This window comes from Tupaia chinensis, unplaced genomic scaffold (assembly GCF_000334495.1).
Source record: "Tupaia chinensis unplaced genomic scaffold, TupChi_1.0 Scaffold149482_1, whole genome shotgun sequence".
Lineage (NCBI taxonomy): Eukaryota > Metazoa > Chordata > Mammalia > Scandentia > Tupaiidae > Tupaia > Tupaia belangeri.
In genome coordinates, this window is record NW_006209326.1 from 246,610 (window position 1) to 270,704 (window position 24,095).

The following is a 24,095-nucleotide window of genomic DNA, read 5'->3' on the forward strand; positions in this document are numbered from 1 at the left end:
GTTGTTGCAGAGGGAGAACAAATTATGCAAAAATAAAAAACTCAGACAGATAGTAAAGGTGTCATAGAAACTAAAATTAACCTTGGCACCAAAAAAGAAAAAGGTTTAAATTCCTTATATAGTGAGGAAGAAGTAAGAAATTTTACTAAACAATCAGATGTCAGGCCAAAACAACTTGAAAAATCGAAAATCAATGAGGAAGTTACAAACCTTGAAAAGTCTCAGAAAAAATTATACCCATCTCTTACAGAGCTTAAAGCTCATTTGGATAATCAATTGACTGATTCCGAGGAAGAAACTTTAGAACCAAACGCAGTCAAAAATAACAACTCAAAATGGCTGCCTGAAAAAGAAACTTTAGAAACAAAGACTGCCACATACAATAACCCAAAATGGCCGTCTGAAGAAGAAACTTTAGAAATAGAGGCAGCAAAATACAATAACCCAAAATGGCTGCCTGAAGAAGAAACTCTAGAAATAGAGTCTGCCAAGTACAGCAATTCAAAATGGCCACCTGAGAAAGAAACTTCAGAAATGGAGGCTGTTGAGTACAATAATTCAAAATGGCCACCTTTCAAAAAACGACCACCATCTTACAATTTGGTCATTGCACCACCTTTGGTGATGCTGGTTATTGATCCTAGGGAAGAGATTTTGAATAAAATTAAACAACTTGAAGAACAAATTCAATTAAGGGAACCAGCAGTTAGCGTAATGGCTATGTCACTGGACTCCCATGTAGTTGACCACAGTTCGCGTCCCAGACCCGGTGGCTTGAAGCTCATGCCGGGCGCGTGTGTGTGCGTGCCCAGGATCCCGAGAGGAGAATGGAGGAGAAGGGATTGCGGCGTGACCATCCCCCCTGGGGGGTGATTTCTCACTTTCTGTCTCTATATCTCTCTCTGTCTGTCTGGCGAGCACACGCGCCCTATAGAGAAAACCTCTCCAAAAAAAAAAAACAAAAAAACAAAAAAACAAATAAAGGAACAAATTCAATTAAAAAAGAAACATCAAAAAACAGGGGGCTGCCCCAAGCCCCCAGACCTAAAACAAGCTTTTGAAACACTTGAGTTTGTTCTGTAAACAACAACAATTTATTTCAGACCTTTCCAGAATTACATCACGAAACACAGAACTGACCCTCTGTTCCACCACCTACACAGTGCTTTTTATTTTCTCTCTGATTAAACAAGTTACATTTACAACATTCTCAATATCAGCTCAGTTAGTTGAGCTGCCAACAGTTGTTACAATTTTCTCTGCTTTTCCTACAATGCTCTTGACCTTGTATACTGATAGTGCTTATTTCACTATGTCTGTACTACTTCTGGAAACTGTGACACAAATTAAACAACTTTCTTAGGCAGTTTTTCCTTCAATTGCAGTTTCTCATTAGACATCGAGAACTGCCTTTTTATATTGGCCATTTACGTGCACATACAGACTTGCCTGGCCCATTAACTGAGGGCAAACACACTCTCTTTGGGTTCATACTCAAACTGATACAAACCTTTCAAATATTATTGCTGCCCATCGATTGCATCATTTAAATTCTCACACTCTTCATTTCATGTTTAAAATTACTTGAGAACAGGCCCGACAAATTATAAAACAATGTCCAGCCTGTCTTACCCTTTTGCCTACACCACATCTAGGCATTTATCCTAAAAGTCTTATGCCTAATACATTGTAACAAATGGATGTCACTCATGTCCCTAAATTTGATACTACTAAATATGTTCATGTAACTCTTGATACCTTCAGTGACTTTATTTTTGCCACGGCACAAACTAGAGAGGCCGGTAAACATGTTATTTCCCATGTTCTTGCCACGCTCTCTGTTCTGGGCAAGCCTCAACAAATTAAAACAGATAATGGCCCAGGATATACAGGACACAATTTTGCCTCTTTTTGTAAACAGCTCCTCATTAAACATGTCACGGAGATTCCATACAATCCCCAGGAACAAGGTATTGTTGAACGTGCTCATCTTTCCTTGAAAAATACTCTCCAAAAATTAAAAAAGGGAGAGATTTTACAAATTAAAGGTTCACCAAAAAACCTTCTAGCACATACACTTTTTGTCCTAAATTTTCTAACACTTGATAAAGATGGACGCTCAGCTGCTGAGTGCTTCTGGCATTCAACTACTAAAACAAAATTTGTCACAGTTTTGTGGAAAGATCTTCTAGACAATACATGGAATGGTCCGGACCCTGTCCTCATCTGAGACAGAGGGTCTGTCTGCATTTATTCTCAAAAGATGGATGCTGCTCACTGACTACCAGAAAAATTAGTCAAACAAATTAATTCAAATAATAATAACGTCTCATTCAGGGATGATAAAACCCTGAGATACCTCTCTCTTTTTCCACAGATCAACAAAATGAAGATTCTGCTTAAATACCTGATCCTGTTTTACCTCTTCAACACTATCTCTGCTGGTTTTGACCCTGGCCCAATTCACACAACCTTTGATTACAACATTCCTTGTACATGTTCCGGTGGTAAGATCACTCAACTCTCCTTTACACCACTCACAACAGTTACATGCTATGGACAAACCACATATCTACACAGTTGGTATTGCATTAATACACCCACTATCTCTTCTTCTACACCTCATTAATGCACCTGTACAATTTTCAAATCCAAACTTCATGTCTCTTGCTACAGTCACCACCACATGCATTCACACTAACAAAACTTATTTCACAGCTACACAGATTAAAACATTTTCAGAATTGGCAGGAACTTCAGGCATCTCAAGCCACCATGAAGAACCCTGCACACTTGATAAACCAAAGAAAAACCCTTTGTTGGAACTTAACTGCTCCTCCCCACATCTCTGATGGGGGTAGACCTCAAGACCAATTAGACTCCCTTACAAAACTAGTACTCCAAAATAAACGTGGGTTAGACCTCTTGGCAGAACAGGTGGGTCTCTGTCTTGCTTTACAGAAATGCTGCTGTTTTTACGCCAACAAATCTGGCATCATTCATGACAAGCTCAACCAACTACAAGAAAATCTTCTTGAACGAAGAAAACAACACACTGATAACCCCTTTTTGATTACATGGAATGGACTCTTCCCCTTTTTACTACCCTTTATTGGTCCGATTCTGGGTTTATTGATTGCTTGCTCTTTGGGACCTGTTCTCTTTAATAAGCTCATGGCTTTCCTTAAACACCAGATCGATGACTCCATAAAAATGCAGCCTATCCAAGTCCACTACCAAAATCTGGAGATGGATTATTGCGGAGCCTAGACATTGCTCCTGCCTGAGGTGCTGAATTGGTTAGCCAAAGACGGGTAAGAGAGTCTGAGCCTATTGACTTTTTTAATTTAAAATTTTTATATGCATTTGGTCATATTATTTAGCTTACAAAGTGAATATTTCAATATGTGAATATTTCTCCCCAGTCCAGTTGATCAAAATATCTTCCATCAATAACACCACACCTCCCCATCCTGTCAATGTTCTCCATATCCCTTCTCCAAATGTCCTCCCTTAGGCACCTCTTCTCCACACACTCCACTTCTGGCACTAACCCCCATCTCTTGTGTTTATACAACCTTAGGTCAATCAGTTTCAGTCATAGAGTGCAGACACTCAGTATATATTAAGTGGGGACATACAATGTCTCTCCTACATAGCCTGGCTTGCTTCACTCAGCAGTAAGTCTTCCATATTCTTCCACTTTCTGTCAAAAACCATGTTTTGTTTTTGTTTTTGTTTTTTTTTGGCTGAATAGTATTCCATAGAGTATATGTACCACAATCTTTCAATCCATTCATCCATACGGGGGCATTTGGGTTGGTTCCATGTCTTAGCAATCATGAATAGTGCCGTGATAAGCATAGATGTGCAAGCACTTTTCCAATGAAGTATTCTTCTGTTCTTTGGGTAGGTACTAAGGAGTGGGATAGCTGGGTCATATGGTAATTCTATTTGTAGATTTTTGAGGAATCTCCAAATTGTTCTCCACAGTGGCTGGACCAATTTACATTTCTACCAGCAGTGCGAAAGAGTTCCCCTTCCACCACACCTCTGCCAACACTAATCATTTTTTTTTTTTTTAAATCTTAGACATTCTGACTGGGGTTAGGTGGTATTTCAATGATGTTGTGATCTGCAGGGATGAGGGATGTTGATCATTTTCATTGACTTTTTAAGAACCTTCATGGCAAATATTTTCCCAGTATTTCCTTCTGTTACTTTTCATGCTTGAAAAACCTTTCCATGGCCCCCTTTACCAAGTACCCAAAGTAGCTCAAAGCATTCTAGTCCGATTTTTTCTAACCCTCTGTTCAGAATGGTTTTTAAAATTTCAAATTCCTCACAATGTTGTATGCCAAGTTTATATGGTCCACCTCATTCAATGACATTGTCATGTATTTTGCATCTGTTTTGGTAGTGGGGTGGAACCCTCACTGGGATCCTTTACTCTTACTCTAAGATAGTTTCCTCCATATGAGCAATCTCATCAGCTCAGGGTAAGTAGAAAGCATTTTCCACCTGTGCTTCTGATCTCTCAGTTGTCTCCTTATTTTATTGTATAATCCTAGATTTGCACCTAAGTGATGGTGTAACCCACATCTCACAGACAGATGCAGCAGTCTCTGTGATGAACACTGTAGTCATACCCATGCTGAACCCCTTTGTAGCTAACTGTGTGGTTTGAGTACTGAAACTGGGAACTTGAAAATCACACTGGGATGGGCCATCAGGTGGCATGGCTGTTAAGGTGCTGGACTCCCACATAGTCAGCCATGGTTCAAGTCCAGAACCTGGACGATTGCTTTCTCACTTTTCCTCTCTTTCTCTGGTGAGCACATGTGCCCTATAGCAACTGTAATAGTAATAATAAAATAATAAATGAATAAATATTTTAAAAAGAAGAAAAATTGCACTGGGTGCATGAGCATGCAAGCCCAAAATCCCAAGAAAAGCATGGAGAGAGAAGAAATAGCCAAGTGGTCATCCCCAGTAGGTTATGATTTCTCACTTTTTCTCCCTCTCTCTTTGATGAGTGCACACACTCTAGAGCAAAAACTAAAATATAAACTACAACAATAATAATAATAAAGGAAATAACAGAAGTTCCAAAAGCAACAACCATGACTTATTCAGTCCCAGGATGGACACTTGGAAGAAAAAAATAAAAGATATCTATAACTCCCTTTATCTTCTCATTTGGTACATCTCCCTCTTGCTGTTTTTATTGTTCTTGTTTTTTTGTTTTTTTAAGGTTTTTTTTTTTTCTATAGGGTGTGTGTACTTCTTAGAGAGAGACAGAGAGGGAGAAATCGAGAAATCATCCCCCAGTGGAAATGGCCGTGCCACAGTCCCTTCTCTTCATTCTCCTCCTGGGAGTTTTGGCATGCATGATAGTGTGTTCAATGTGATTTCTAAGCCACCAGGTCCAGGACTTGAATCACCATCCGTCATATTTAAGCCCAGTACCTTCACCACCATGCCATCTGCTGGCCCTGATTTCCCTCTTTTTACTCCAAATCAAGACTACCTAATCTCCCTTGTGGACACTGCTCTTTCATGAATTGTAGCAGGCAGTGTGCTTGTCTTCAACCACTACCAGTAGCACCTTCCCGATGGTAACAACCAAAAGTGTTGCCAGACATCGCCAAGTGTCTTTTGAAGGCACAATCACCTTTAATTGAGAACTACTGGCCTTGGGCATGGGACCTGAAAACCCCTCTATGTAATTTCAATCAAACTAACCCTCTACTTACTTCCCAACTTTGGAGAGATGACAAAAGATAGCTAAATCTCACTTCTGCAAAGGTAGGATGAGTTTATTATAGTATCAACCTCACATATTGGCCATGTGTAAAATCAAATGACATAGGAGCCAGCAGGTGATGTAGTGGCTAAGGCGCTGGACTCCCACATGGTCAGCCATGGTTCAAGTCCCAGACCTGGTGGCTTGAAACTCATAGCAGGCACAATTGCTGGCCCTTACACAAGGTTTTGTAGCAGATGAAAACTGTTTGCTCCCTTGTTGAAGAGGAAATAGCAAATTTCTGTGGCTAGCTGGAGCTGTATTCCCAGCAAGTGAGTGCTTTGGTGTTCCAAGGAAACTAGTAAAGGCAATTACTTTGGAGCACATTTTAACTCAGGTTGGCAAAAGGTGCTAACATGGGGGGCAGCAGGTGGCATGGTGGTTAAGGTGCAGGGGCAGCAGGTGGCATAGTGGTTAAGGTGCAGGATTCTTCTTTGTATTGACTGATATGAATGGTATTCCTTCTGGAAAAAGAAATGTAATACACTGTAAAGTTATATGTGATTCAATGTAATATAAACAAGATTATGATAATAATTTAAAAATTAAGAAAATAAAAGGTACAGGACTCCCACATGACCAACCATAGTTTGACTGGTGGACCGAGTGCCTTGAAAATCATCTCACAGACTTGTGCATGTGTGTCCAAAATCCAAGGAGGGAGAATGGAAAAGAAATGATTTGGACATGTTTATCTCCCCTATGGGGATGATTTCTCTTGTTAAGATTATTATTATTATTATTATTATTATACATTCAATCACTATATATCATTTAGCTTGTAAAGAGAATTTACCCAACATGAAATACACCTCACATCAGTCCAGTCAAGAATACTATACACATTATCATCAACAGTTAATAAACCATTTCTGTGTCCCACCAATGTTTTATACTTTCTCTCTCACTGTCTCTCTCCTCTTTGGAAAGTACATACACCCTATGGCAGAATATTAAAAAAAAGTATTAATATGGGTCTCAAGGGGCAAGAGATCACAGATAGGGAAGAATAAAGACTGGATTCACCTAATGTCTTATCTGGTCTCATGGGAAAAATCAATGAGCAGGAAAATGTTTCTTTCTGCCCAGACCAGTGTCCACAAGGGAAATCAGGTAATCAGGATTTAGAATAACAAGAAGGAAATGTGCAAAATGCACTGATAATAGGACCTATAAATACCTCCTATTTTCATCAGTTTGCAGCCTTAAGCTGGCTGGGACATAGTTGTTGCTTTTGCAGTCTTAACTTGGACTAGAGGACAAATGCTTCACTCCATCCTTCTGTTCTACCAGGACTAAGCTTCAATCTTCATTATTCAGACTCCTGCAAAGGAATGTAAATGCCTACACAAACAACATATTTTTATCACATCCTGAGAGCCTTGCAGAGCCTTGCAGAAAAGATTCAGACAGAATGGAAATTTAGAATTTTACCTGAAGTCACCTGAGAGCCAAGAACAACGAGATCACTGTGTTTGCTTGTTTTCAACCAATTCATAATTGATTTATTTGGTATGTTAAAAAGAGAAATGTTGAGTCCCAGAAGGTGGTGTGGTGGTTAAGAATATTGAATTCTAACATGGCAAACTGTGGTTCAAGTCCCAGACTTGGTGGCTTGCTTTTTCACTTTCTCTCTCTCTGTTTCAATCATGCTGTCCCTCTCTGATCAACTTTAAATAAATATATAAATAAAGTTAAACAAAATGATTCTTAAAAATAAAACAAAAGGTAGAGAAGTGTCAGGGATCATCAGGTTGTGCATTGGTTAAGGTGCTGGACACCCCATGGCTGACTTTGGTTTGAGTCCTGGACCTGAATTGAAAATCATGCCAGGTATGTGCGTGCATGTATGCCCAATATCCCACAGGGAGAACGGAGGAGAAGGGACTGAGATGTCACCCATGCACCCTGGTGGGTGATTTCTCATTTTCTGTCTCTCTCTGTCTGGCAAAAAAAAAAAAAAAGAATAAATAAAGTTGAAGTGTCTCATTATTTATCAGCCTTTTGGCTAAAATGTAGTGTAGTATGTATTCTTATCAGTTAAATATCTGATACATCCTCTATGTAAAGACAATATAGTAAATGGATTTTTGGAGCAAAGACATGAATGGGAACTTAATCCATTCACTCCACGCAGAGACTGGTATTGCAGTACCTCCAGGAATGATGCACCTCCTTTAGGGGATTAAAAAGTGTTTCACAGGCCCAGCAGGTGGTGTGGGGCTTAAGACACTGTATTCTAATATGATTGACAACAGTTTGAGTCCCAGACTCAATTGCTTGAAGATCACGCCAAGAGTATGTGCCTTTTTCCCCAAAGACCTGAGAGAACTGAGAAGGAATTGGAGTATGGTCATCCATCCAGGGAGTGATTTCTCACTTTTCCTCTCTCTGTCTCTCTCTAGTGAGTGTGCATATCCTATGGCAAAATCTTAAAATCATCATAATAATAATAAATTTTAGACTGTAATACATGAATAGGAATAAAAGTCCAATTGGATGAGGCCAAAGAAAGAAAAGGAGGAGTAAAGGGGCTTCAGTAACATTAGAACATGTTCATGGAGATTTTCAGGACAGAGTAGGAATACTGAGTTTTTTGTTTTTTGGGTTTTTTTCTTTTATTTTGAAGGATGTTCACTGGCATGCAGGCATTTTTTATTTCCTTTTAAAGATCAAATGCATTTGGGTATGTTTCTGTATTAACTACAAAAGTTAAATGAAAAGGTTGCTTAAAAATATTACCTCTCAACAAGAGTTTATGACAGACAGTATCTTCTCCCATGTTGGGCATAAAATGAAAAAAAAAATCAGTTTTATTTGGGAGGTCAGAGCATAAAGCTAAAGCAATTTCCCTGGCAATTGTTTCATTATGGGTGATGCTGAATCTGTTTGGGGGGTTATTAATTGCTGATTTTCCTTGTAAGACCTTTTATTCTTTCCTTTCTCTCTCTCTCTCTCTCTCTTTTTTTTTTTTTTTTTGTTCTTGCCATAGACTGTTTGCACTTACTAGAGAGAAATAAAGACAAAGTGAGAAATCATGTCCCCTCCAAGGGGAATAGCCACATCACAACCCTTCTCTGTGATTTTCCAAGCTGCCAAGTCTGGGACTCAAATTGTGAGTTCAGGGCTGTAACCACTGTTTCCTACTGGACCAAAAATCTTTGTTTTATGTCCTGGGTTCTTTTGGTTTTATTCTTTCAAAGAAAAAGTTGGAGTTTTTGCACTAAGTTAGCTGTTTACTATTTACCTTTTCCCCACCTCTCTAGTTAACTTTCTTCTTTTTTTTTCAGAAAACTATACACATTACCATCAGCATGTAATAAGCCATTTCTGTGCCCACAGATGTGTTGCCTCTCAACTTTTTCTCCCTAATTTTCTTCTGTACACTCTTCCCCTTTCCCACCCTCCTTCCATACTGTCTCCAGTATCCATATCTATTTGCAATGCTTTTATGTCCTCTAGTCTTTCAGTCTGTATCATAGAGCGGGGACACTTGGTATATGTTAAGTGGAGACAAATAATGTCTCTCTTTCATACTATTTATGATAGTTAGCTAGTTAACTTTCTCATAGAAAGATGGTAGATTATAGATATAGATAGATACAGATATATAGATTGATAAAGATAGACCTTTTGTGCAATAATATATGAAACCATTAAGGGGGTGTGGCAAGTCTATCAGTTGTTCAACTTGCATATTCATCTCCCTCAACACTATTATTTATTTTTATTTAGTTTTTGCTATAAGGCATGTGCACTGGCCAGAGAGAGAGAGAGAAAAAAAGTAAGAAGTCACCCCCTAGTGGAGATGGTCACACCACAGTTCCTTATCCTCCATTTTCCTTTTTGGGGCTTTGGGTATCCACATGTGCCCAGTGTGATTTTTAAGCTAATGAAACTGAGACTCATACCACACAGTTGACCATGTGAAATCTAGTGCCTTAGCCTTCAGGCCACTTGCTGCCTCTCCCCATTGATTTTTAAACTTAACAAGTTATGTATCTTCAGTAGTAATTGTCTTTTACACATTTTACCATCTTATTGGGTGGTTGGAAAAGCTATGATGCATTTTTTCATAGAAAAATCATAGGAAAAATATATTATAACTTTTCCAAAAACCCAATATTTTTTGTTACTCTTTATACCTTTTGTAGTGTAATTACACTACTAGTTTTAAAAATAGAAACACTATCATGTGGAAAATATTCTATTGCTTGGGGCACATGTGTGTGCGTGCCCAAGATCCTGAGAGGAGAATGGTTGTCACCTCCACCACATGGAAACAAGGAACAATACAGAAATTTCAGAATTCCTTCTTCTTTGGGACTTTCAGAGGCACTCAAGATCCTGAGAGGAGAAGGGATTGTGGCATGACCATCCCCTCTTGGGGGGTGATTTCTTGTTTTCTATCTCTCTGTCTTTCTCTGTCTTTCTGGCAAACGCATGTGTCCTATAGCAAAAACCTCTCAAAAAAAAAAAAGAAAATATTCTATTGCCTTTAAAAAATTACTTATTCATCCACTTTGCACTCAGTTGGACTAACTATAATATGGCAAACTCTGAATTTGTGTTACTAAAATTCATGAAGAAATTTATTATTAAAATTGTAGAGTGGCCAGGCAGCTGCATGGTGGTTAAGGCGAGTGGATCCCACGCTACTGAATGGTTTGAGCCTGGTCATAGTGGCTTGGAAAATACACAAGGGGTGTGTGTGTGTGTGTGTGTCCCAAATCCCAAAGGTAGAAATGAAGGAGCAGAGATTGCGGCATGGCCATCCCTCATGGAGGAGTGCTTGCTCACTTTCTCCCTCTCTGTCTTCCTCCAGGAAGTCCATGCATTTTCTGGAAAATTTAAAAATAAACAAATAAAGTAAAACTCAAAAATGCCTGAACTCTTAGGGAAAGGTTGATAATAAAACAAGAATTTGCAAACAGGGACAGACAACAAGGAGGGGACTAGATTATTACACAAAATGTAGAAATTAATTTCTTGACTGCAAAACATAAATTCTAGCATTTTTGAGAGGTTATTATTATTATTATTATTATTATTATTTTATTATTGCTATAGGGAACATGAGCTCACCAGAAAGAGAGACAGAAAATGAGAAATCACTCCCCAGGTGGGATGGCCACTACACAATTCCTTCTCCTCCATTCTTCCCTTGGGATCTTGGGCACACACACACACACACCCAGCACAAGTTTAGGCCACTGGGTGCGGGACTCAAACCATGATTGACTACATGGGAGTCCAGCGACAAAGCCATTATGCCAACTGCTGGTCCCTAAATTGTAGCATTTTAACTATGTGAGTTATATTCTTTTGAGTGAAAAATAGTCATGCTACTTTTCTCTTTTCTGGTAGTCACCTCCACCACATGGAACCAAGGAACAATACAGAAATTTCAGAATTCCTTCTTCTGGGATTTTCAGAGGAACCAGAATTGCAGACCTTCATATTTGGGCTTTTCCTCTCCATGTATCTGATCACTGTATGTGGAAACCTACTCATCATCCTGGCCACCATCTCAGATTCCCACCTGCACACACCCATGTACTTCTTCCTCTCCAACCTGTCCTCTGTGGACATCTGCCTCACCTCCACCACAGTCCCAAAGATGCTGGTGAACATCCAGACACAGAGCCAGGTCATCACCTATGCAGGCTGCATCACCCAGATGTTCTTTTTCCTACTCTTCATAGTGTTGGACGACTTCCTCCTGACCATAATGGCTTATGACCGGTATGTGGCCATCTGTCACCCCTTGCACTACACCGTCATCATGCACCCCTGGCTCTGTGTATTGCTGCTGCTGGCATCCTGGACTCTGAGTGCCCTGTATTCTTTGTTAAATAGCTTAATGATGTTACAACTGTCCTTCTGTACACACACACAAATCTTCCATTTTTTCTGTGAATTTAATCAGATGGTCCACCTTGCCTGCTCTGACACCTTTATTAATGACATTGTCATGTATCTGGGAGCCATACTGCTGGCTGGTGGTCCCTTCACTGGGATCCTTTATTCTTACTGTAAGATAGTTTCCTCCATACGTAAAATCTCATCAGCTCAGGGGAAGTATAAAGCCTTTTCCACCTGTGCCTCTCACCTCTCAGTTGTCTCCTTATTTTATTGTACAAGTCTAGGAGTGTATCTTAGTGCTGCTAATAATAAAAATTCCCACTCAACTGCAATAGCCTCTGTGATGTACACCGTGGTCACACCCATGCTGAACCCCTTTATCTACAGTCTGAGGAATAAAGACATAAAGAGGGCTCTGAGAAGACTCACTGAGAATGAATCTATCATAGAATAAATCGTCCTGCTACTAAAGAAGTGCCCTTGTTCATAGGGTTCACAGCATCAGACTCAGAAATATTGACAATCTGATCATATTTGAAAGTAGAACCTGTTCCTTCTAATGATCTCTACTAATTTACATGACTTTGATTTGAATTTCTCTTTACAATTTAAGAGCATTGCCTTAGTAAGTTTGTGCTCTGTCTGATAGCAAGTTTTCCCTTTGTTCATCTTTTTACAAGTTTGTCCTATTCATAGACCATAAATACTTAGAAATCCTCTCAAAATTTATGGAACATTAATTTCTGATGATTAATTTATTCCCAAATGACATACACAAAGTAATATTCCTTTTTTTCTATTAAAATAATCCGGTACTGTACTTCCATCATAGGAACAAAATAAGTATACTTGACAATATGGTCTACTATATGATTATATAATACATGAAAATCTGATATCAAAATCTTCCATATTTATGTGCATCGATCCTTGTTATATCACCACCTTAATTGTTCCTAATATAAAGTTTAACACATTGTTTTGTTTTATCATTTTTCATTTGGGTTTTTTTCTCCTATTTACTATTATTTTTTTTCTTGATCCCTGAGTCCTCAGCGACATTGTAACAACTGGTAAAAATAAAACAATTACTATCTATAGACACCCTCCTTTATGGGCCCATGTACTACTTCTGCTGCACTTGGTGTTCTTTCAGACATTTCTTTCACTTCCATCACGGATCCAAAGATGTTGTTAAATACACACAGAGCAAAGCCATAAGTTAGGAAGGTTACATCACCCAGATGTCCTTTTCTATACTCTTTTCAGGGTGGGCAACTTTCTCCTGATTATGGTGGCCTATGACCAATATGTGTCCATCTGTTACACCCTGTGATATACTGTCGTCATGAACTCCCACTTTTGAAGATGCAACTTCTTTTGCCCTGGATTATGAGTGTTCTGACTTTGTTACATAATTTAATCATTTTATGGCTGTTCTGTACACACTTAAAAAGCTCACATTGAAGCCAGCAGGTATTGGTTAAAGCACTGGACTGCCACATGGATGACTGTGGTTCAAGTCTTGGACCTGGTGGATTGAAATTTGCATTAGGTGTATATATGCATATATACCCAAAATACCAGGAGGAGAATGGAGAAGAGATTGTAGAGTGGCCATACTCCCTGGAGGGTGATTTCCCATTTCTCTCATTTCTCTCACTGTCTCTGTCCTTCTCTTCTGGAGAGTGATTTATCATTTATCTAATTTCTCTCACTGTCTGCCTCTGTCTTTCTCCTCTCTGGTAAGTGTACATGCCTTATGACAAAAAATCTTAACAAAAAAGGGAGGTCCCATTTTTTCTATTAATTAATATATGTGGTCCACCTTGCTTGTTTGGCCTCTTTCATAACATGGTCATTTATTTTGCATCTGTGTTGGTGGAAGGATGAAATGCTCACTGGGATCCTTCACTCTTACTCTAAGATAGTTTGCTCCATATGTGAAACTTCATCAGCTCAAGGAAAGTAGAAGGCATTTTCCACTTGTGCTTCTCACTTCTCAGTGGTCTCCTTATTTTAAGGTACAGTCATAGATGTGTATCTTAGTGCTATTGCTAACCACATCTCACAGAGAGATGCAGTAGTCTCTGTTATGGACACTGTAGTCATCCCATGCTGAACCCCTTCTTGGTCTAATGTGTGGTTTGAATCCTGGAACTGGGGGCGTGAAAATCACACCGAACTGGACCAGCAAGTGGCATGGTGGTTAAGGAGCTAGAATTCCACATGTCTAACTGTGTTTCAATACTAGGACCTGGAGGCTTGCCTTTTCACTTGTCCTCTCTCTCTTTCTTTGGTGAGTACATGTGCCCTATAGCAAATTCAATAATAATAATAAGTTATTATTATTAAAAGTAATTACACTGGGTGCATGGGCATGCATGCCCAAAATCGCAGGAGGAATACGGAGAGAGAAGGGATTGCCAAATGGTCAGTGTCACTAGGAAATGATTTCTCACTTTTCCTCCCTCTCTCTCTGTCTCTCTCTCTGGTAAGTGTACACACCCTATATCAATCACTAAAATATGAACAATAATAATAATAATAAAAAAAGAAAGAAGCAGAAGTTCTAAAAGCAACAACCATGTCTCATTCAGTCCAAGAATGGATACTCTGATGAAAATAGAAGATGTAGTTATAGCTCCCTTTGTATGCTCTCTTGTTTTTTATTTGCTTGTTTTTCTTTTGTTTTGTTTTTTAGTTTTTTGCCATAGGGTTCATGTGCTCATTGGAGAGAAACAGAAAGAAACAGACCTGGCATGATTTCCAAGTCATTAGGTGTAGGGTTTGAACCGTTGTCAGTCAAGGGGGAGTCCAGTGCCTTAACCATCACACCATCTGTTGACCCTGACTTCCCTTTTGTTACTCCAACCTAGACTACCTGATCTCCTTTGTGGATACTGCTTCTGTGCATGGTCAGAAGCAGTGTCCTTGTCTCCACCCACTAAGTACCAGTAGCACCTCCCCAGTGGTAATGACCAAAAGTTTCACCTGAGATTGCCAAGTGTCTCCTGAAGGTATAATTACTGGTTGAGAACTACTGGCCTAGGGTATGAGATCTGACAACCTCTTTAAGAAATTCCAGTCAAACAAAAGACATCTCTTATTAATTCCTAACTTTGGACAGATCACACAACAGAGGTGAACAACTTTTGCAAAGATAGGATGAGTTCCTAATTGTATTGGCCTCGTATAACAGCCATGTGTAAAATCAAATGACATAGGGGCCAGCAGGTGGTATAGTGGTTAAGGTATTGGACTCTCACATGGCTAACCAGGGTTTGAGTCCTGGACTTGGTGGTTTAAAATCCATGGCAGGCACAATTGTTGGCCCCTATATAAAGTTTTATAGCAGATGAACACAATTCTCTCTCTTGATGAAGAGGAAATAGAAATTCGCTGTGGCTAGCTGGAGCTGTAGCCTCAACATAAGAGTGCTTTGGAGTTCCAAGTAAACTAGCAAGGCAAGTACTTTGGAGCACATTTTAACTCAGAGTTGGCAAAGGGTGATAACATGAATCTCTAGAGGCAGGGAAATTCACAGAAAGGAAGGAATTAAAAACTGGATTCACCTAGTCTCATGGGGACAATCAATGAGCAGGAAAATATTTCTTTCTGCCCGGACCGGTGTCCACAAGGGAAATCAGGTAGTCAAGGTTTAGAGTAATGAGAAGGAAATGCACAAAATATACAGATAAAGGGACTTGTAAATCTCTGTTCTATTTTCATCAGAGTTTGCAGCCTTGACTTGGCTTCAATGTAGTTGCTGCTTTTGCAGTCTTAAGTCAGACTAGGGGATCAAGGCTTCACTTTGTCTTTTGGTCCTGCTGGAGACAGAGCTTCAGACTCCATTATTTAAAATCCTGCAAAGGAATGTAGACACCTGCAATAAAATATATATTTTCAGGGACCTCCTCCAGGTGAGTGTTGAGAACCTGGAAGAGAAGGTTCATAGAGAATGGAAACTAGAATGTTTATCTGAGGTTACCTGAAAGCTGAATACACAGTCCAGAGTCAAGAAAGCACAGTGTTTGTTTGGTGGAAAAAACTAATTTGTAATTAATTTATTTAGTATGTTAAAAATGGAAGTGTCAGGACCAACAAATGGTGTGGTGGTTAAGGCATTGGGCACCCATATGGCTAACCTTGGTTTGAATTCCAGACCTGGTGGCTTAAAAATTATGCCAGGTATGTGTGCATGTATGTCCAAGATCTCAGAAAGAGAGTACAGGTCAAGGGATTGTGGTATGATTATCCCCTCTAGGGGCTGATTATTCACTATCCTTCTTTCTGCCTCTCTGATAAGTGCACTCCATCTGTAGAAGAAAAAAAAAAAGACAGAGAGGAAGAGAGAGAGACAGAAAGGAAAAAAAATTGAGGTGTCTTATTGCTTCCCAATCTTTTGGCTAAGATATAGTGTAGTATCTGTTCTTATTTTAATATCTGATATGTCCTCTAGCCAAGGACAATATAGTACATGGATTTGGGGATCAGAGAGATGAAATAGGTGTTTGGTCCATCCACTGTACATGTCGACCTGGTATTTCAGTACCTCCAGAATGCTACACCCCTTTTGGGGGATTAAAAAGAGTTTCCTGGGCTCAGCAGGTGGTGTGGTTTCCCACAGGGATGAGCATGATTCAAGTCCTGCACTCACTGGCTTGAAAATCACACCAACAGCATGTGCAAGTGTGCCCCAAACCCTGAGAATTGAGAAAATATTGCAGTGTGGTCACCACTCCTCCCCGTGGGATGATTTCACACTTTCCTTCTCTCTGTCTCTCTCTGGTGAGTGCACACACACCCTGACAAAATTCTAAAACTAATAATAATAACAAAGTTTTAATAAGTGTCTTATAGACTGCAATGCATGTGTAAGAATGGAAGTCCAATGGAATGATGCCTAAGAAGGAACAGGAGGAGTAAAGGGCTTCGGTAACATTAGAACATGTCCATGGAGATTTGCAGAAAGGATTAGGAAAATTGAGTATTTTATTTGGAAAGGATGTGAACCGATGTGCAGGCATTTTTTATTTATTTTTAAAGATGGGATGTATTTGAGCTTGTTTCTATATGTAGTGCAAAGGTAAGACAAAGGAGTGCCTAAAAATATTGCCTTGGAACAACAGTTCATGGCAGTTCATAGTATCTTCTCCTATGTTGAGTTTTAACATGCAAAAAATCAGTTTTTTTTTTTTTTGGAGAGGTTTTCGCTATAGGGCATGTGTGCTCGCCAGACAGAGAGAGACATAGAGACAGAAAGCGAGAAATCACCCCCCAGGGGGGATGGTCATGCCACAGTTCCTTCTCCTCCATTCTCCTCTTGGGATCTTGGGCACGCACGCACACGCACCCAGCGTGAGTTTTAAGCCACCGGGTCCAGGACGTGAACCGCGGTTGACTACGTGGGAGTCCAGCGACATAGCCATTACACTAACTACTGGTTCCCAAAAATTAGTTTTACCTCAAAGGTCAGAAGGAAAAGTTAAAGCACTTTATGAGACAATTATTTCATTACAGGTGAGGCTGAATCTATTTTGGGGTTTATTAGCCTCTTTATTGCTAATTTTCTTTGTAAGATCTTTGCCTTTATGTACTGTATTCTTTTTATTTTTTCAAAGAAAGAATTGGAGTTTTTGCACTACATTTGCTGCTTACTATTTACTTATGATAAATAGTAAACTAGATTATATATATACATGTATATATATATATATATATATAGTTGATATATAGATAGATATAGATGTAGATAGATGGATGATAGATATTTTGGGGGATAATATGTGAAATTATAAAGTTGGTTTAATCAAATCTATCAGTTGCTCAAATTGCATAGTAATCACCCTGGATGCTTTATTTTGTTTGCTTTTGGTATAAAGGATGTGCACTAGCCAGAGAAAAAGAGAGAGAGTGAGAAATCATTTCCCCACAGGAATGGCCATGATGCAGTCCTTCCTCCTCCATTCTCTCCCTGGGATTTTGGGAATGCATGTACATGTAACCAGTATGATTTTCAAGTCACCAGATCCGGAACTCAAACCACACAGTTGGCCATGTAGGATCCAATGCCTTAACCTCCACATTACCTGCTACCCTTCCCCATTATTTTTAAACTTATCAAATTCTATGTCATCAGTAGTAATTGTCTTTTATACATTTTTTCATCTTATACGGTTGTCAGAAAAATCATGACAAATTTTTGCGTAGAAAAACAGAAAAGATATGTCATGACTTTTCTGACAATCCACCATTTCATGTGTTACTTTTATTTCTATCTTTACCTTTTGCAATTGAATTGAGTTTTTAAAGTAGAAATAGTGACCTCTCTTTCCTGTGGAAATTATTCTTTTGCCTTCATCTAAAAATCACTTATTGGTCCGCTTTACACTCATTACTTGGACAGCTTATAATATAGCAGATTCCAATTTGTGTTACTGAAGTGAATAAAGAAACTTCTTATTAAGATTGTAGAATGGTCAATCAGTGACATGGTGGCTCGATTCCATATGGCCAATCATATGGTTTGATTCCTGGACCTGGAACCTTAAAAAATACACAGAGTACATGTGTATGTGTGCCCAATATCACAAAGAGGAGAAGAAATTGTGGCATGTCCATCCCCCATGGAGGATGCTTTCTTTCTGATTTTCTCCCTGAGAAAATCAGTTATGGTTATGTGTATAAACCAACGTCTATCATTATGGCATACAAAATAAATTTTTGCATCCAGAATACCAACATCTCTCATTACGGCATACAAAATAAATTTTTGCATCCAGAATACATTGTATATTGGCTCAGTCAAAGATATTGCCATGCATATTATCAACAGATAATTTTCCATTTTCTCTGTCTGTCTTTCTCCAGCAAGCCCATGCACTCTGGCAAATATAAAAAAAATAAAAATATAACTGTACAGTGCCTAACCTCTTGGGGAAAGGTTGACAACAATAATACAAATTCACAATCAAAGAGAGTGTATAAAGGAAGAGTCAAATTCTTACCTCAAATGTAGAAATTAATTTTTTGACTGCAAAATAAAAATTGTAGCATTTTACCTATGTGAGTTACAGTCTTTCAAGTGAAAAATAGTCATGTTATTTTTCTCTTTCCTGGAAGTCACCTCCACCACATGGAACCAAAGAATAATACAGAAATTTCAGAATTCTTACTTCTGGGACTTTCAGAGGAAACAGAAATGCAACCCCTTCTATTTGGGATTTTCCTCTCCATGTACCTGATCACTATGACTGGAAACCTGCTCATCATTGTAGCCACCATCTTAGACTCCCACCTGCACACGCCCATGTACTTCTTCCTCTCCAATCTGTCCTTCGTGGACATCTGTTTCACCTCCACGACCATCCCAAAGATGCTGGTGAACATCCAGACTCAGAGCAAAGGCATCACCTATGCAGGCTGCATCACCCAGATGTTCTTTTTCCTACTCTTCATAGTGTTGGATAACTTTCTCCTGACTATCATGGCTTATGACAGGTATGTAGCCATCTGTCACCCTCTACACTATACTATCATCATGCACCCCTGGCTCTGTGTGTTGCTGGTTCTGGTGTCCTGGATAACCAGTGTCCTCTATGCCCTGTTTCACAGCTTAATGGTGTTACGGCTGTCCTTCTGTACACACACTCAGATCCCCCACTTTTTCTGTGAATTTAATCAGGTGATCCACCTTGCCTGTTCTGACACCTTTATTAATGACATTGTCATGTATTTGGGAGCCATACTGCTGGCTGGTGGTCCCTTCACTGGGATCCTTTACTCTTACCGCAAAATAGTTTCCTCTATACGTAAAATCTCATCAGCTCGAGGGAAGTATAAAGCCTTTTCCACTTGTGCCTCTCACCTCTCAGTTGTCTCCTTATTTTATTGTACAAGTCTAGGAGTGTATTTTAGTGCAGCTGATAAAAATTCCCACTCAAGTGCAATAGCCTCAGTTATGTACACTGTGGTCACACCCATGCTGAACCCCTTCATCTACAGTCTGAGGAATAAAGACATAAAGAGGGCTCTGAGAAGAATGACTGGGAAGGATACTATAGTAGAATAAATTGTCCTGGTACTGAAGAACTGTCCTTTTTAGCAGGACTCACAAACAGACTCAGAAATATTGACAATTTGTTCATATTTGGAGGTAGAATGTGTTCCTTCTAATGGTCTCCAGTAACTTACATGACATTAATTTCAACTTATCTATACAATTTCTAAGAACATTGCCTTAGTAAATTTTGTTTTCTCTCTGATAACAAGTTTTCCCTTTGTTCATTTTTGTTTTTTCACAAGCTTAACCTAATTATAGATCATAAATACCTGGAAATCCTCATAAAAACATGAATTTCTGATGAATAATTTCTTCTCAAGTGACATACACCGAGTAATTTTCCTTTTCTCTATTAAAAATAATCTTGTGTTATACTTTCAACATAGGAAAAAAATAAATATACTTGGCAATATGGTCAATTATATGATTATATAAAAATAAAAATCTGACATAAGAATCTTCCAGATTTGTGTCCATCATTCTTTGGTATATCTCTACATTACTTGATCCTAATATAGAGTTTTACACATTGATTTGTTTCATAATTTGTCTTCTGGGTTTTCTTCTATTTACTATTATGTTTCTTCATAAGCCCTGTGTCCACTGTGCCTATGTAGCCACTGGCAAAAATAAAATAATTAGTATCTGTAGACACCCTCCTTTATGTGCCAAGTAATACTACTTTTCTACCTTGTTTATGTAAATATTCTTTCACCTCCATCACCATCCTAAAGATCTGGGTGAATACACAGACACAGAGCAAGACCATAACTTAAGAAGGTTGCATTGGGACCAGCAGTTGGCATAATGGCTGTGTTGCTGGACTCCCATGTAGTCAACTGCAGTTTGAGTCCTGGACTTGGTGGCTTAAACTCACACTGGGTACATGTGCATGCATGCCAAAGCTTCCGAGAGGAGAATGGAGAAGGGATTGTGGTGTGGTCATCCCCCCTGGGGGGCGGTTATTTCTCACTTTCTATCTCTCTGACTTTCTGATGAGTGCACACACTTTATAGCAAAAACTTCTCCAATAATAATAATAATAATATTTCAAGAAAAAATAGTACAAATTCCAAAAACAATAACCATGTCACATCCAGTTCAAGGCTGGATACTCTGATTAAAATAGAAGAGATACTTATAGCTCCCTTTGTCTGTCATTTGGCACAGCTCCCTCTGGTTTTGTTTTGTTTTGTTTTGTTTTGCCTTTTTAAGGATTGTGTGTGTGTGTGTGTGTGTGTGTGTGTGTGTGCAATAGGATGTGTGCACTTGTTGGAGAGACACAGTGATAGCAAAAGTGAGAAATCATTCCCCAGGGAAATGGCCATGCCACAATCCCTTCTCCTCCTGGAATTTTTGGTGTGCATGCACACATGCCCAGTGTGATTTCTAAGCCACAGAGTTCAAGACTGGAACTGACATTGCCCATGTGGGAGTTCAATGCCTTATCCACCATGCCACCTGCTGACCTTGATTTCCCTCTTGCTACTCCAAGCCCAGACTACCTGATCTCTCTTGTGGACACTGCTTTTTTTGTGTATTGTAGCAGACAGTGTGCTTTTCTTCAATGTACTACCAGTAGCAACTCTTTGGTGGTAATAATGAAATGTCACCAGACATTGCCACATGTCTCCTGAAGGCACAATTGCCTCTGGTTGAGAACTACTAGCCTTGGGCATGAGACCTGAAAATTCCTTTATGGGATTCCAATCAAACTAATCTGTTACTCAGTCCCCAACTTTGGGCAGATGACACTACATTGCTGAACTTCACTTCTACAAAAGTAGGATGAGTTTCTAATAGTACTGACCTCATATGTTGGCCATGTGTAAAATCAAATGATGTAGGGTCCAGCAGGTAGCATAGTTGTTAAGATGCTAGACTCCCACATGGCCAACAATCATTCAAGTCCCAGACCTGGTGGCTTGAAACTTATACCAAGCACAATTGCTGGCCCCCTATCCAAAGTTTTACAGCAGATGGAAACTGTTCTCTCCCTTGATGAAGAGGAAATAGAAATTCACTGTGGTTAGCTGGAGCTGTATTCCCAACAAGTGAGTGTTTTGGAGTTCCATGGAAAGTGGTGAAGGCAAGTACTTTGGAGCACATTTTAATTCAGGTTGGCAAAAGGTGCTAACCAGGAGACCAGTAGGTGGCATGATAATTAAGTTGCAGTACTCCACAAAGCCAACCCTGGTCTGATTGCTGGACCTGGTGCCTTGAAAATCACCTCAGGCACATGTGCGTGGGTGTTCAAAATTCCAGTAGGGAGAATGGAAGAGAAAGGATTGTGGTGTGGTTATCCCTCCTGTGAGGTGATTTATTTATTTTCTTTTTATTATTAATATTATTATCATTATTAATGTATTCCATTCTTACACATCATTTAGCTTGTAAAAAGAATTTATCCTATGTGAAATACACCTCAAACCCATACAGTTGAGAATACTAAGCACATTATCATCAACAAATAATAAACTATTTCTGTGTCCCTCAAATGCCTTACACTTTCCCTGTCTCTGTCTCTCTCCTCTCTGGTGAGTGCATATGCCCTATGGCAAAGTATTAAAAAAAAATAGTGCTAACATAAATCTCTAGTGGTAGGAGAGCTCACAGAGAGGGAGAAATAAAGACTGAATTTACCTGACGTCTTACCTGATCTCATGGTAACAATCAATGAGCAGAAAAACGTTTCTACCCAGATCAGTCTCCATAAGGGAAATCAGGTAGTCAGGATTTAGAGTAACAAGAAGGAAATAAGCCAAATGTACAGATCAAGGGACATGCAAATATCTCTCTTATTTTTGTCAGAATTTGCAGCCTAGAGCTGGCTGGGACGTGGTTACTTGGACTAGGAGACCAATGCTTCACTTTGTCATTCTGGTTGCTGGGTACACAGATTCAATCTTCATCATTTAGACTCCTTCAAAGGAATGTAGACACCTGCACAAACAACATATTTTTAGAGACTTCATCCACCTGAGTCTGAGAGTCTTGCAGAAAAGGTTCAGAGAGAACAGAAACTGAGAATGTTTTTCTGAAGTTACCTGAAAGTCAAATAAACTAAGCCCAGAGACAAGAGAGCACTGTGTTTGTTTGACTGACAACTAATTTGTAATTGATTTATTTAGCTTGTTAAAAATAGAAGTGTCAGGGCCAACATGTTGTGGTTGTTAAGGCATTGGACTCCCATATGACCAACCATGGTTTGACTACCACTTGGAGTCTTGAAAATCTTGTCAGGCATGTGTGTTTTGTTTTGTTTTGCCTTTTTAAGGATTGTGTGTGTGTGTGTGTGTGTGTGTGTGTGTGTGCAATAGGATGTGTGCACTTGTTGGAGAGACACAGTGATAGCAAAAGTGAGAAATCATTCCCCAGGGAAATGGCCATGCCACAATCCCTTCTCCTCCTGGAATTTTTGGTGTGCATGCACACATGCCCAGTGTGATTTCTAAGCCACAGAGTTCAAGACTGGAACTGACATTGCCCATGTGGGAGTTCAATGCCTTATCCACCATGCCACCTGCTGACCTTGATTTCCCTCTTGCTACTCCAAGCCCAGACTACCTGATCTCTCTTGTGGACACTGCTTTTTTTGTGTATTGTAGCAGACAGTGTGCTTTTCTTCAATGTACTACCAGTAGCAACTCTTTGGTGGTAATAATGAAATGTCACCAGACATTGCCACATGTCTCCTGAAGGCACAATTGCCTCTGGTTGAGAACTACTAGCCTTGGGCATGAGACCTGAAAATTCCTTTATGGGATTCCAATCAAACTAATCTGTTACTCAGTCCCCAACTTTGGGCAGATGACACTACATTGCTGAACTTCACTTCTACAAAAGTAGGATGAGTTTCTAATAGTACTGACCTCATATGTTGGCCATGTGTAAAATCAAATGATGTAGGGTCCAGCAGGTAGCATAGTTGTTAAGATGCTAGACTCCCACATGGCCAACAATCATTCAAGTCCCAGACCTGGTGGCTTGAAACTTATACCAAGCACAATTGCTGGCCCCCTATCCAAAGTTTTACAGCAGATGGAAACTGTTCTCTCCCTTGATGAAGAGGAAATAGAAATTCACTGTGGTTAGCTGGAGCTGTATTCCCAACAAGTGAGTGTTTTGGAGTTCCATGGAAAGTGGTGAAGGCAAGTACTTTGGAGCACATTTTAATTCAGGTTGGCAAAAGGTGCTAACCAGGAGACCAGTAGGTGGCATGATAATTAAGTTGCAGTACTCCACAAAGCCAACCCTGGTCTGATTGCTGGACCTGGTGCCTTGAAAATCACCTCAGGCACATGTGCGTGGGTGTTCAAAATTCCAGTAGGGAGAATGGAAGAGAAAGGATTGTGGTGT

General features: G+C 39.4%; 2 protein-coding genes and 2 non-coding genes across 4 annotated transcripts; all 4 read left to right on the forward strand.

The window, feature by feature from the left end:
* The first annotated feature begins 7,794 nt into the window (after positions 1-7,794).
* Positions 7,795-7,983, forward strand: LOC114006660 (U2 spliceosomal RNA). Its single transcript, XR_003548365.1, has one exon. It is a non-coding gene; the product is annotated as a U2 spliceosomal RNA (small nuclear RNA).
* A 3,203-nt stretch (positions 7,984-11,186) lies between these two features.
* Positions 11,187-12,125, forward strand: LOC102476373 (olfactory receptor 7A10). The gene has a single exon (XM_006171210.1). The coding sequence runs from the start codon at positions 11,187-11,189 to the stop codon at positions 12,123-12,125; it is 939 nt and encodes a 312-aa protein (XP_006171272.1).
* A 3,935-nt stretch (positions 12,126-16,060) lies between these two features.
* LOC114006661 (U2 spliceosomal RNA) lies at positions 16,061-16,247 on the forward strand. Its single transcript, XR_003548366.1, has one exon. It is a non-coding gene; the product is annotated as a U2 spliceosomal RNA (small nuclear RNA).
* Positions 16,248-18,809: 2,562 nt separating this feature from the next.
* Positions 18,810-19,745, forward strand: LOC102476781 (olfactory receptor 7A10-like). Its single transcript, XM_006171211.2, has one exon. It carries the CDS (start codon positions 18,810-18,812, stop codon positions 19,743-19,745), a length of 936 nt encoding a protein of 311 aa, XP_006171273.1.
* Positions 19,746-24,095: the final 4,350 nt, after the last annotated feature.

Coding starts and splice junctions, on each gene's coding strand:
- LOC102476373 (XM_006171210.1), top strand. CDS start 11,187: ATGGAACCAAGGAACAATACAGAAATTTCAGAATTCCTTCTTCTGGGA.
- LOC102476781 (XM_006171211.2), top strand. CDS start 18,810: ATGGAACCAAAGAATAATACAGAAATTTCAGAATTCTTACTTCTGGGA.